The sequence below is a fragment of the Typopeltis vanoorti genome, chromosome 15 (genome assembly GCF_054136105.1).
Source record: "Typopeltis vanoorti isolate ZY-2024b chromosome 15, IOZ_Tvanoo_1.0, whole genome shotgun sequence".
Lineage (NCBI taxonomy): Eukaryota > Metazoa > Arthropoda > Arachnida > Uropygi > Thelyphonidae > Typopeltis > Typopeltis vanoorti.
Genome location: NC_143563.1, coordinates 86,730,939 through 86,745,184, shown reverse-complemented (window position 1 = coordinate 86,745,184; position 14,246 = coordinate 86,730,939). Strand labels below are relative to the sequence as shown.

At 34.4% G+C, this 14,246-nt stretch overlaps 1 protein-coding gene across 8 annotated transcripts in view; it reads right to left on the bottom strand.

Moving 5' to 3' along the window:
• Positions 1-14,246, bottom strand: part of chb (CLIP-associating protein) — a 723,643-nt gene that overhangs the window by 165,817 nt on the left and 543,580 nt on the right. For all 8 annotated transcript variants that reach the window (XM_090405359.1, XM_090405362.1, XM_090405366.1 and 5 more), the window contains 2 exons: positions 4,536-4,703; positions 1,979-2,142 (listed from right to left, as the gene is read on the bottom strand). In XM_090405359.1, coding sequence (XP_090261485.1) covers positions 1,979-2,142; positions 4,536-4,703 — 332 coding nt within the window. The remainder of the gene's footprint in view (positions 1-1,978; positions 2,143-4,535; positions 4,704-14,246) is intronic.

Below are 14,246 nucleotides of genomic sequence, written 5' to 3'. Positions count from 1 at the left end.
ATTTCTTATAACCAAATGTTTTCTAGGGAGAGCACATGTTCTAGGAAGTAACCCCTTGTTTTCTCTCACCAAATATTATACTGAATTTTTGCCACTTACCCTCCCTCTCCAGAGTTTCCTCATCACAGTGGAAACTTGGCGACCAAATTAGAATGCAATATATTTATGAGATGATCAAGGTCTTGTGTATTGGTCCTACTATCTCCTTATCAATGAGCAGCAGAGTGTTGTGTAGTCTTCACAAGTCTTGCAATGGTTATATTCTTATTATATTCTTGAACTCCAAATTGCAATATTCTGGTATTTGTTAATATTAAAATGGCAACTTCATTCGTATGTCCAATCTAAAGGTGGATTTGAACTTTCATAAAGGTATAAAATGATGAAGGAACCTTTGATATTGACAGCATTCTGTGACAGTGGAGGAAGGGAGAAAAAAAACATGATAATTTGTCAGCCATGTGCACATGCATGCGTGTGTGTCAGTTATACAGAGTTCGTCAAAAATATGTATGCACACCTTCACCAGATGTCATCTATGGATTTTTTTTTCAAAGTTGGATTGAATTATGGTAGCAATTCAATCCAACATGTAATATGATGTATGAATGTTCTTTTGAGAGAACATTCATACCAGAATGTTCTCTCAAAAGATGTCATTACCCACATGAATACTAGAATCAACACATGACCGGTAGGACAGTCAAACAAAGTGGCCGAGGCATGATTGTTGTTTGAGGAATGCAAGACCATTTTAAAGTGGTATTTCAAATTTGAGAATTTTGTTGAAGTTCAATGACAATGGAGGCATGAATTTGCAACACAGCCTCCAACACACCTAACAATTGCATGTATTCGTGATAAGTTTGAGACCTGTGGTACCGAAACTCATCTTCCAACAAAATGCACACTACCACTGAGATGTGAGAGCTTACCTCGATGACTGTTTGCAGGGAAAAACGGATAGGACAAAGAGGTGCAGCTGAGTTCCCCCCACGTTCTCCTGATTTAACACCCTTGGACTTCTACTTATGGGGAACTCTAAAGGATGTAGGGTATAGAAGAAAACCAGCTACACTGGTGGCTCTTCGGAAAGAAATTGAAACGGCATGCACAGCAATCCCACTGGACACTTTGGTCAACATTACCCAAGCAGTAGTTTGCTGTAATAATAAGTGTCTGGACACTAATAGTAACCACTTTGAGCACCTCATGTAATTGTAGAAGTCAAAGGTAACTTGTATTCATCCCTTGATATCTGTATAAATTTAGTTACAATTTTTATACAGGTTTTTCTTTTGCTGAAGTGTGTATATATTTTTTGACAGACTATTCAATTCTTGCATGGTCTATACTGACCTTGGATTTTATGAATGATTGATATGTATTTTTCAATTAATTTTATAAAAGACATTTTTTTCTGCCTGTATGCAAGAGGTACACAATATATAATATGTGATGTTTATCTGTGCAGAACTTAACTTCTTAGAATTAAGGCACAATCTGTACCTTTGTGCCATATGATAAAAGTACACTTCCTTAACTGAAGAAGCAAATCACATCCTTGCTATTCCTAGTAGTTGGCAGATGATGTAATGCTGACAAGTGAGGTGAAACTGTGCAGTTACCATTACGAGCAATAGGCCCAGCAATTTTTTTTTTCTCTTCCCTTTTTCAAGTTGGGGAGTTTGTTTAAAATCGTTATGGGTTGTGTGACCTTTACACAAATATTGGCTAAGTTTTACTTTAGCCACCATTCATGTCTTTAGAGGGAATATAACTGCATTCATTTAATTATAAAAACTTATTTTTATTAAAATAAGTTTTTATAAATTAATAATTAAATAAATTTAAAAACATTATTCTATAAAAATTATAGAATGCCTTGGCCTTTTAAGCTTGGAAATAAAGGGAACCTACGGTATATTAAAAGAAAAAAAATGATAATGCTCATGTCAGAAGAGATAAAATGCCTTACCTTACTAAATCTAGTGTTCTTTGTATTTTTGACTGTATAGAACCTCTTGTATCAGATCCCATTTTCAAAAATAATCGCGTCAACAGAATATAGAGCCATCCATGAAGATCTGCTTTGTGTTGGATTATAAGTTCATTTAGAGTGTCCAAAAATAAGGTAAATACCTATGAAAATAAACATTAATATATAAACTAGAATCAAAGAATATCTGAGAACAGTATCTAAGATAAGTGAAAACATTTTTAAAATTATATAAAGACTTACTGTCTTCAAGAATCACAGGGCCTTAACACATAATCCAAGAATGCATCAATTCAAAGAGAAACTCGAGAGAAGTTGCTCTTGTTATTTCTAAAGAATTTTGTCATGTTTGGCATATAATTGACCTAAATTGTTCATAATTATTTTATTTTAAAATTTATTTTCAATTACATAACTATACCTGGCTTCGAGGAACTTTAATAGTGTTTTCCTGTTTACTCAGCTGCAAATGAAACACGTGGAAGTACACTCATGCTGTATGACTTGTGTTCATATTTTGAATGCTGTAACCAATTCTTTTGTTCTCTTCCTGAATAATGCTCATGTTTCAATGAGCAAAATATACAGGAATTTTTAATTAAATCTAATTTCCTTTATATGTGTTAAACTATTTTTTTTAAAAGTACTATTATCTCTACCACACATTTCTATAAAAAAAATCTAATCTTAGACAGGATTTAAGTGCACATCCAAATATGTTAGCAGTTGCAAATCATTTCCTTTAATTTAAAAAATTTTTTCACCAGAGGTCAGGCCAGGTAAAATAAACAGTTGATCAAATCATTGGCAAACTGTTTGTGAAATGTAATGTAGCTTGCCTGTGTGCGTGCGCGCGTGTACTCCAGCTGATGATCTTAATATGAAAGTCGAAATATTGGGAAATTAAAGTAATTAATCTTAACATGGTTGTAGTCTCCATAATTTATCAATATGATTAGTAGCTGTAAAGCAGTGAGCAGAAGAAGTACACAGATTGGCAGCTGCAGAAGTTAACGGATGAGATGTGTTTGTGCCAAGAAAGATTGAAGGTGTAGGTCAGTCCAAGAAGGGAAATGTGATCATGTTTGGATATTACTAAAAGTAAAGAGATGGAATGTCAGATCTTTCTTGCAAGAGATCAGATGGGACAGATATTTTTAGTCTCCGTATTCATACCTCTATATTTGAGCATTTCTGGTCAAATATCATCTACTCCAGTTGTCTTTCCATATTTCAAGTTTCTGGTGATTTTATCTGCAAGGAGTATTGATATGTATGTACTCCTGAATGAATTCTTCATGAATATTTTCCACTAGATGTTTCTGTTCAATGCTTCATTCACTTAACATTCTTTTCAAAGTAATTAATCAAAACATCTCATTGTTATTAATTAGCAGTATCACAGGTGCTACTGCAAAGTTTATGCCCCTATTAAGTAGTGAAAGTTCTGTTATTTACAGTGTGGTTAGATAGGTTGATCACATGGCCATTACTTACATAGGTTGCTCCTCATCTCTCTCTTGTTTGTGGTTAGTTGTTGCTAGAGTGACATGTCAGAAGACAGAGATCCTACTTGATTAAATTTGTATGATCAGCATTCAAATTTCACCATTGTTTTAATATATGAAATTTGGCTATAAGTTTTTCTTTAAACATAAAAATATTCTGGAAAGTAATAAAAAAAAAGTTATAGCCAAATTTCATGTAATAAGACAACAAAATTTGAATGCAAATTGCACAAATTCAGCAAATCAGGATATTTCTCTTCTGAGAAGTCACTTCAGCTGCAACCAACCACAAACAAGAGAGATGAGGAGTGACCAATCATATGCAAGTAACAGCTATGTGATCAACCTAGGATTCCTCTTTCATTGAAAGCAAAGCATTATTTATTTATCCCTGTGCAGCTATTAATCCTGTACAAATCACAAACCTGTTCATCCATCAAGCATTACTCATCCCAAAAATGCTCCCTAAATATACTAAACACAATACAGAAGACACCACACAGACTGATTAATGACTCATCTCTTACCAACTCACTCCAGCCACTCTCACAGAGATGTTTAGTATCTGCTGCATGCATCTTCTATAAATATTTCCTTGATAAATGTTCATCAGAACTAGCATCATAATTCATGGCAATTCCCACTCCTTCAAGTTCCAACTCCATAAAAATAAAACAAGTTTCTCTTTCTCCTCCTTCATTCCTGCTGCTGTACAATGGAACGGTCTCTCCTTCCATGTGTTTCCCACTGCAAACAATGTACATGCTTTCAAATCTAATGTGAACAAGTTTCTCCTTTCCCAAATCTCTTCCCAGGCACGGTGCTAATGTACTATAGCCCAACCAACTTCTTACGTATGGATCCAGAAAAAAAGATGCCTTCCTACTATAACTGTCTTTGACCAGATAAAGACACCAAATCACATAATATTAATGTTGAATGACTAATACCAATTTGAGAGTAGATGGATTTTGGTCTTTAGCCATAACATATACCTTAGATTTTATATATATAAATAAATATCCTACCTTATTTGAAGGATCTACTAAATGCTTTGCAAAATTGTCAGTAACTTTTTTCAGATCCAATGGTGAAAGATAACGAGATGATCTAAGGAGTGCTTGCAGTGCTAGAAGTCCTTCCTTCCTGTCTGACCAATGTATGCTACTCAAATTGTGAATCACTTCAGACATATCCTAATCAGTAAAATGTATAAATTTATATTATGTAAACAAACAAATGCATGAAGACAAAAAACAAATAAAATAATAGTCTTACATATGTCTTAATAAAGTTCTTTATGACAAGATTTATGAATGATAATTTATGGCAAAAAATATGATAGTAAAATTTCTTCGTTAGTTTGATAGGATTAACTTGGGTTTGGTTGCAAGTTAATCCAAACAAAACCTCATTGAATGGGAATACCTCACTAGACCAGATAACTGTGGGTATGGAGCAACCCGGTGCATGGAACACCTTTCTTGTCCCCTTCTTCAATCGCCTTGCACAGAAAGAGTAGTTGATTGTCAAGATACTGGAGGAACATCTGACCATAATTATTGTATATAACTTATACACAGTTTCTTTTTCCTTCATATTTTATCTAATATTTCCTGTATAATTTACCTATTAAATTTAAGCTGTTCTTGTTTGTAATGTATCCTAATTTGTTGTAAATAATGTACCAATTACTTGCTACTGTACCACTTGTGTTTGGATATGAAATATATAAATAGGATTAATTAAAAAGACATTTGAAAAGTAAATATATTTTCAATAATTTGAATTTTAGAGATTCCACAAAGAATTCAAAGCATAACTGCATGGAAATCTTCAGGGAAGCAGAGTACAATGTACTCTGCTTCCCACACACAGAATCCTGTTCATTCGTCATTTTGTAAATCCATATTGTTATACTACACTTGTTTAGTGAAGAGACCAAGGTGCCCAGGATTGTTTCTGACCTCAAAGGTGAATTAATTTGAGGATATTCAAGTGTGCCATGTTGTGTGTGTTGAGGGAATATAGCAAAAAAGGGAAAGTGACGATGGATAAAGAACCCATGGGAGGTGGGTGCATAAATGCATTTAAGATTTTTAAACCATTTAGCATTACTAACAATGCTGTGATTATAATACTCTACTCACATATATGGGAATTTCTTTGTTCTAAGGAAGACAAGCCTTATAAACTGAAGAAGCTATACTAGCTTATCCAGAGCAGGCTTTTGCGATTATAATACTCTACTCATTTTATACACATCCATGCCCAAGGTGGGATTTGAACCCAATGACCGACTGGTTGGAGAACAGGTATGCTATTCACTTGGCCAACCAGGCCAGTAATTCTTTCAAGGTACTATAGATTTAATACAACAAATTTTAATCAACATAAGTAAATGCAAAATGGTCTAATTCTCATTACAGTGAATATACAGGGGCCAAATAACTAGAATTTACCATATATACAAGATGCATAGTAATATCAACATCAAAACCAGATACAAAAAATAACTGGGTACTATTTTCACTGTAAACCTTATGTTAGTCTAGCTTTTGGTATTCTACAAAACAGCAGAAATAAATCATTAAATAAGTTATCAGTGTACTTGGATTAGACTTTAATTTTGCAATAAGCTCCCACAAAGATGCACACTAAAAAGAGATATTTGGCACTTGCTGAAGTGCTAATACTGACAAAAACTAGCAATTAAATAAATAAGGATCCTAGTCCAGATGATATTACTTCAGTTGTAGACTTGTACTCCAGAATTATAACGATTCTGTATTGCCTATATAAACTATCATATTCTAGTGACATCTACCCAACAGCATGGAAACAATCATCCAGCCTATACCCAAAAAAGGGAGACAAAAGTCAACCTTTAAACTCTTGACTCATTGCTCTCACCTTGGTACTTTCAAAAGTGATGGAGAATGTTATCAACAACCAGCTTCATTACCTAGAGACTCAACAGTTAATTAGCGATCACCAATATAGATTCTGCCATTCTTGTTCTCCAGCTGACCTTAGCTAATCTCATCCACCTTTGGACACAGGCCATGGAAAGATTTGGAGAAACTCATGTTATTACTCTCGATATTTCAAAGGCATTTGATTGTGCCCAGCACCGAGGCCGCCTAAACAAGATGCCATCTAATGGCCTCCCTTCTATACTGTGACTGAATTGCTAGCTTTCTCTTATCAAATTTCCCCAATGTTGGAGTGCCCCAGGGTTCTGTGCTCTCACCCACACTCTTCATTTACATCAATGATGTGCTTTGTTTGACTTCAATTCCTATTTACAGCTTAATTGATGGCAGTACTCTTCATTCCTCTTCTGATAAACCTTGCAATACCCTAATGTTAGATGTCTCAAGATCTTTCATAACCAGTTACTTAAACACTGACCTGCTCAACATCCTCAAATGGAGTGAAGACAACTTAGTAAATTTCAATGCCAAAAAAATTCAGGCCTGTCTTATTATCCACAAGAAAAATCCTACCTGATCTCCTCTCATTTTTGATAATGTTTCAGTTTCCTTTCAAGATCAACTTTCTCTTCTTGTGTTGGCTGTCATATCCAGGTTAACCTGGCACAAACATATTACTAACATAGCCTCCTTATCCTCTAAAAAGCTTGGTGTTCTTTTCTGTTCTAAACAATAGATCTCTTCTTCTCAACTCCTAATACTTTATTTGGATCCAACCAACTTTGGAGTACTGTTCCCACATTTGAGGCAGAGCATCCAAGACCTCCCTAAGAATTCTTGATGATATTCAGAATCCTTCACCCTTCCCTCAGAGACTCCCTTCAGTCACTTTATCATAGGTGCTCTGTTTCAGCACTGCCTTTTCTATAGGTACTTTCATGGGCACTGCTCTCCCTAATAGGCTGCTACCATTCCTTCACTTTCTTCTAACCATGTAAGAACTAGAACAGCCACTGGCCAACACCCATACACTGTCCAGCTCTGAACATACCAAACCAGCTTTTTATCAGCTTCTTTCATTCTATATTCTTTGGAACAATCTTCCCCATACTGTTTTCCCCACTCATTAAAATATCAATAGCTCCATGTGTAAGCAACTGACTAAGGAGCAAAAATGTAGCTTGTTGACATGTTAGAGACCTATAAGTGTTATAGGTCTTGTGAGCTTTCATGTATGGGGTTATCATAAAAAAAACTTGCCCTAAGACAAAGCACAAGATGTTTACAAGAGCAAAAATATCATCGTACACAATGAGAGTGAATAAAAGAAATGCCACATTATTCTAAACATAACTAGTTACATCAAAATAAATATTAAAACTTTTGAGATCAACACAGAGTTAGTAAATTTAACCTACTAACTCACAAAAAAGAAGTTTGCCAATTCCAGAAAAGGCTGCCCACAGCCAAATATATACTCCCTCATAGTCTTATATAAACTAAGTAAACTGCACTTTACCACATATTACACAATATTCAAAATCTGCTCTTCAAACTAATGACATACCTAGCATTAAAGAGCTTAGTACTAAGGCTCTAGTGCCAAGTATCTATGTGCTAACCATGAACTAATTACGTAAATGAAAGTGAACTTCTGCCTACAACTGAACAGCAGATGAATATGAACTAATATCCTATGTAAGAGAAAATATAAAGAATAGTACTTTGACCAATACACAAAACCTATTTCAAAGTTTTAGCTTTGAAGTTGCTCTTGAAAACTGACAAATTTAATGTACCTGTAACTATGACAATAATTATGAATAGTACATCTACAGTGAAAAGAAAATTAGGTTAATACTAGATAAAGACTCAAATATTTCAGAATGAACTCATTCCACCTTCACTATGGGCATAACACTAGACTAAATGAGAAGTAAAGAAGATAAACGACTATAATTTGCATATTTTGACAGTTTATTTTGGGCATCTTCAGGACTAATGTGCAAACATTATCAAAAACAGAGAAAATCAACATTCATTTTCCATCATTCCAATCATGCCAGTATTCTGAAATTATGACAGCCACTAAATGTAACTTGCATGTGCATTGCACTTTGACTGTTGCAAATAAGTTTTTATGGCCTCAGTATAACAGCAATTTACGTTTTATTAGGGCCTTCAGAAGATTGTATAGTTTAATCCAGATGTGGCCAACCTTTTACATTTGCCAATTTTTTCATGTGTTATATGCACCATACAACTATTATACCCTTAAAAACACCCTGTAAAAATATATAAATATAGACATTAAATAAAGACCTGTTTTTCTTTTGCACTGTGATGGATAGCTGAAAATGTTCACAAAGAACAAACAAAGCACAACTCTATATCGCACAAGTATCAATTGTTAACAGAATGACAAAAACCTGCAGAACACTGCTGTTGCTAATGCTTGTCACCTCAGGATAAAAGAAGTGTGCAAAAGATGTGCACAAAACAATCAAATCACTAAAAATAATTACTCAGTTTTAGCTTTTTTTTTCCCTACAAATCAGTTTTTCGTTAATACATTTTGCATAAATAGGCATACTTTTTATTATCATCAATGGGGTTGAATGCACCATGTCTAATCATCCAATGCGCCACTTTTGGCACACTATGAGTTGGCCATTCCTGGTTTAATCCTACCATTCTAAATCAAAGTAATATGTGATAAGATAACCTGACCTGTCTTCACAGTGTGAAATATACATTCCAGTTAGAACAGACTAGTATGAGTGAGTTTTCAGGGCATCTACTGGTTGTTAAATATTACATGGTTAAATTAGAATCAAAAGATCAAACAATGTTTCAAAGGTCCTTATCAAAAGGTTGCAAGCTTTTATTAGGGTTTCATTATACAGGCTATAAAAACCTTATATGCAGAAACTATAACATTAAAATTATAAAAGTCCATGCAAGTTACATTTAACTATGAAGTATCACTGTCAAATATAATAGTTTGGAAAATATTGTTGCAAAAAAAGAAAATATATTTGTATATTAAATTGTTCTTCAATGAATTTTTTTAAAAAACTATGTTTGTATATTAGTCCTGAAGATGCAGATCTGCAGATATACATTGATTACATTTAGTTTGTAATATTCCTTATGTGAGAAAAACTCTCAGCAGTATTAGAAATTTAAATAAAATTAGGCTAGAATTTCATAAGATATGTTCTCCCCGGGACCTTGTGAATGGGCAAACCATCCGGCTGGTTTTACTGACCACCTGGCTAATTAATGTTGTGAATTAACATGGCTAAATAATGAGCAAGAATGGAAAAATAATTTGACATTTTTAAATTAAGTGATGAGAAATCGAACCTGAGAGTCACGATACTTGTGAGACCAGCTCGATTCTTGCATTGCAAGCCAATTTCGAGAGCTTCGGATATTCATTTTGATGCACACCAATCCGTACATGGAAGAAGGCAAAAATGGGGATCTCGAATACAACAGTATCGGTTGCAAAGATCTTTTACGAAAGAGACATAATTTTGATGTTTGAAAGAAATAAATTGTGAAAATTGAGCGAATTCAAACCAAAGGCAAAAATCGATGTTAAAAATCTACATTTATTTTTCTTAATGATGGTTTTTGTCAGACGATCATGAGTCAAGTATTTAATATTTTATTTTGTAAAAGAAAATAGAATTCACATCAAATATAGTTGTGATCTCAGGAAATTCTTGAAACTCTCGAGGACTATGCCGTCAGTCTCGAGTGATACCAATTCCCATTCCTAGTAATTAATACTTATAAATAGTAAAACTGTGACATAACACGCATTATGTGTCTCGGGTATTACTGTCAGTGCACAATTCAGTGATTTGTTCTGATTAATTTAATAACAATGATATTTTGTACTTATTAAATTACCCCATAATGAGTAAAAAGTCAAGTCAGAAAACCATACTCAAGTTATTTTAAGAAAGAGAAACCGATAAGCATAGTAGCGAATACGCCAAACCAACAACAGAATCGTCGATTTCTGCAGTCTCTTTCAAATGTAAAATGTGCATCTAAACACTACTTATCGGGTATTAACAGTGAATGGTTTAAAAAATTTCATTGGTTAGTGGTGAAAGATAATGGAATGATGTGTTCCACATGTATGAAATATGGAAAGAGACGACCCACAAACAAGGAAGTGACTTGGGTACTATGCCATGCACAAGACTTCGAAAAGAAAGCTTGGTTGACCATGAACAAAGCAAGTTACACACTGATTCTTGTTCAGATATAATTGAAAAACGTATACTAGTAGAAACTGGAATAGGACAAATTGAAAAATCAATTTTGAATAACTTGCAGAGAGATGCTTTTTTGGGAGCTTTAAGATCTATGTGTTGGTTAGCAAAAAATGAGTTACCACATATTACATTATTTAAAAAATTGCTTGAGCATTGCAAGGCTATGGGCTGTTCCTTAGAACATCTTAATGTTGGTAAAAATGCACATTATATCTCAGAAAGAATAATGCAACAGTTGATTGATATTTTAGCATCAGAAATTAGATCTGAAATACTGAAAAATATACATTCTGCAGATTATTTCAGTGTTTTATGTGCTAAAACTACAGACATCTCAGTTTTAAAACAGCTGATTGTGCACATTAAATATGTTTGTCGACTTAGAAAAGAGGTCAGGGTTAGTTTTGTATCAACTAGCAATATCATTGATGGGAAAGCTGAGACTATAACTAACAAAGTAATTTAAACCCTTGACAGCCTAGGCTTAAAAACTTGTAATCTGGTGGGCCTAGGATCTGATGGAGCAGCTGTCATGATTGGAAAGCAAAAGGGAGTTGCAAAACTGCTCAAAGATAAAACAGATGGACTCATGGTCAACTGTCATTGTGTAAACCACCTACTGGCTCTTGCTAGTGCCCAAGCACCTGCTGAAGTGCCATGTTTAATGATATCTTAAGGCAATCATTTTTCTTCTTCCAAAATTCCTCAGTCAGGATGACTGGGTTAACCCAAATCCAAAATATACTGAACAGTCCTCAGATTAAACTTAAAATGGCTAGTTACACTAGATGGCTGTCTCATGATTGTGCAATACACTCTCTAAGAGAATGCATGATGAGTGTTATCGTTGCATTGGAAAGAAAGGCAACCGAACGAAATGATATCACAGCTGAAGGTTTAAGTAAATATATCAGAACATACAATTTCGTAGCTTCACTAATGATGCTTTCAGATGTGTTACTGCATTTATCTAACTTGTCTAGATCATGGCAAAGGCAAGGTGTTGACTTAACTGAAATAGAGCCTGTCTTAGAAGCCAGAAAACTATCCATCATGGAATTGAAAGACACTCCTTGTAGTCATTTTCAAAATCTTCATCAGAATTTTGCAGGAATGGTCAGACGTTCACATTGATTATTCAGATTCTAATGTTGTTATGTTTAAGAATACAATATATGATAAATACATAGGCACAGTTATTAAACACCTAGAAGCAAGATTTCCAGATATGCCAATCATTTCCTGCTTTTCCAGACTTTTCAATGCAGAAAGTCATGATCAACATGAGACTTCCGAGATTCTTTTTGATTATTATTCTAGAAATGGAAGTCCTGCAGTTTTAAACTATGAAAGTACTAAACTAGAATGGGCAGTTGCATCAAAAATGATTAATGGACAGTCATACAAAAATCTAGATCCAAGACAAATACTGCTGAAATTAGCAACAACATCTGAGCTCAAAGAGTCTTTTCCAAATTTAGCAAAACTAGCTGCTGTTGGACTGACCGTACCTGTGAGCACAGCTGAATGTGAAAGGAGTTTCTCTGCATTAAAAAGGATAACCTGTATGAGGAATCTCATCAGTCAGAACACTCTAAATAATCCGATGCTGATTTCACTGAAGGGACCAGATCCAACATTTTAATTACGAAAAAGCTACTGACAACTGGGCTTCTAAGAAGAAGAGAAGAATTAATGTATAGAATTTTAAGCTGTAAGCATTACAAGGTTTTTCATTAGTTAATGAGAATCCAAGAAAAATCCTAGTCTTGTTTGTTATAATTACTATATGAAATATTATCCTTGTTTGAAGTAATTTCTAATAAAATTACTATTTTAAGTTAAGGGATATTACATCCCATATTGTTTCTAGCCGAATAAGAAACTCAAAGAGTTTTATGCCGAATATAGTAAATATATAAAGTTCGGCGAGTCCAAGCGCAAGCAAATACCTGGATAGTGTTATAACTGACCCTTTAGGGAGTGCAACACTGAGGCAACTCATAGTAAAGGTGGAGCAAGTTCCGATCACTATTCTTGATATTTCCCCATAATGTGAAACCCAGCTCCTAGGAGCTGTATTACTGTTCTACATTATGAGTGAGAGAAGGTCACTACCCAGACCGGTTTCAATCTTTATTGATGTCTCATCAGTGAGTAGGTAGACCTAGAAATACCAAGTTTGTAGCAAACAGAACTTACATATACCCTACTATGAGAATTGCCAAGAAGGTGTCCTAATAAATTATTAATTATATGAAGAGCCAAAGGCTTCAATTCGGTGACATAAACTTATTTAAGTTAAGGGATATTACATCCCATATTGTTTCATAGCCGAATAAGAAACTCAAAGAGTTTCATGCCGAATATAGTAAATATATAAAGTTCGGCGAGTCCAAGCGTAAGCAAATACCTGGATAGTGTTGCAACTTACTATTTTAATTTGTTATGAAAAAGGGTCTTTCTTAACTCATTCAAAATTTTTGTATGCCCAGCTAATGCTTCATTCCACCTGGCTGGAAGAACACTGCATAAGGATACCTTGCAAATGACTAACAGTTCCAAATATAAATTAATCTGATATTACTCCAAAGTATGTGACTAGTTTCAACATCACACCAGGCCATTTTATTTCAATGTTTACAATACAGCATCCATCTGACATTGCAATATCATGCAAGAAGGATGGAACATAAGAAATACAAAGATCAAAATATATTTTTGTAAGATATAGCCATCTTTGGCTAGTAACACAATTTAAATAGGTAAATATTTCACATTCTTCTGAGAAATTTTCATGTGAAATTAATCTCCATAATAGTAGCAGTAAGATGCCTTGAGTACTGTGAGTGATACTGGCCTCCGAAGCGATCTCACACACATTATTCTATTTCATCTCTCAAGAGATGAGATATGGATTGTGCTCTAAGTTAGTCAGTCTGTAAGTGGCATGTCATCCCCAACTTAAACCACAGAAAACTTAGTTGTGTGAAGAGAGAAATATCTTGCTGGAATGAATATGGCAATAAATAAAAGTCCTCATGCTGTGCTATCCACAGAAAACATCTCACACTAACAAAATCAGCAAGCTTTATAATGAACAAGGACAATGAATCTCTGCTAGCAGCACCAGCAGCATTTGCCACGTGCAACTAAAACCTGTCTGAATAAATCACACTAGTACAATTCATACCAATCACTTTTCAATCAACATAATCCAGTTTGTGTGGCTTATTTATTTAGTGTATGGTAAAAATAGAAGCAATTAATGAGCAAAATGATATACAGAAACCAGTGCAAGTTACTGAAGCCTCCAAGGAAGGAGTGTATATGGGACAGTCATCAGTGATATGATGCATAGCCCGCACAGCAACACACACACAAAGGATGACTGTGAAATTCCCCATATATGTAATAAGTGGGCACAGCAGCCTTGTCTGCTACTAAATCTGTTCACCTGACTCCAGAAGTGTAAAGGTAGATTGAAGCCTAGAGGTTTGGTAAT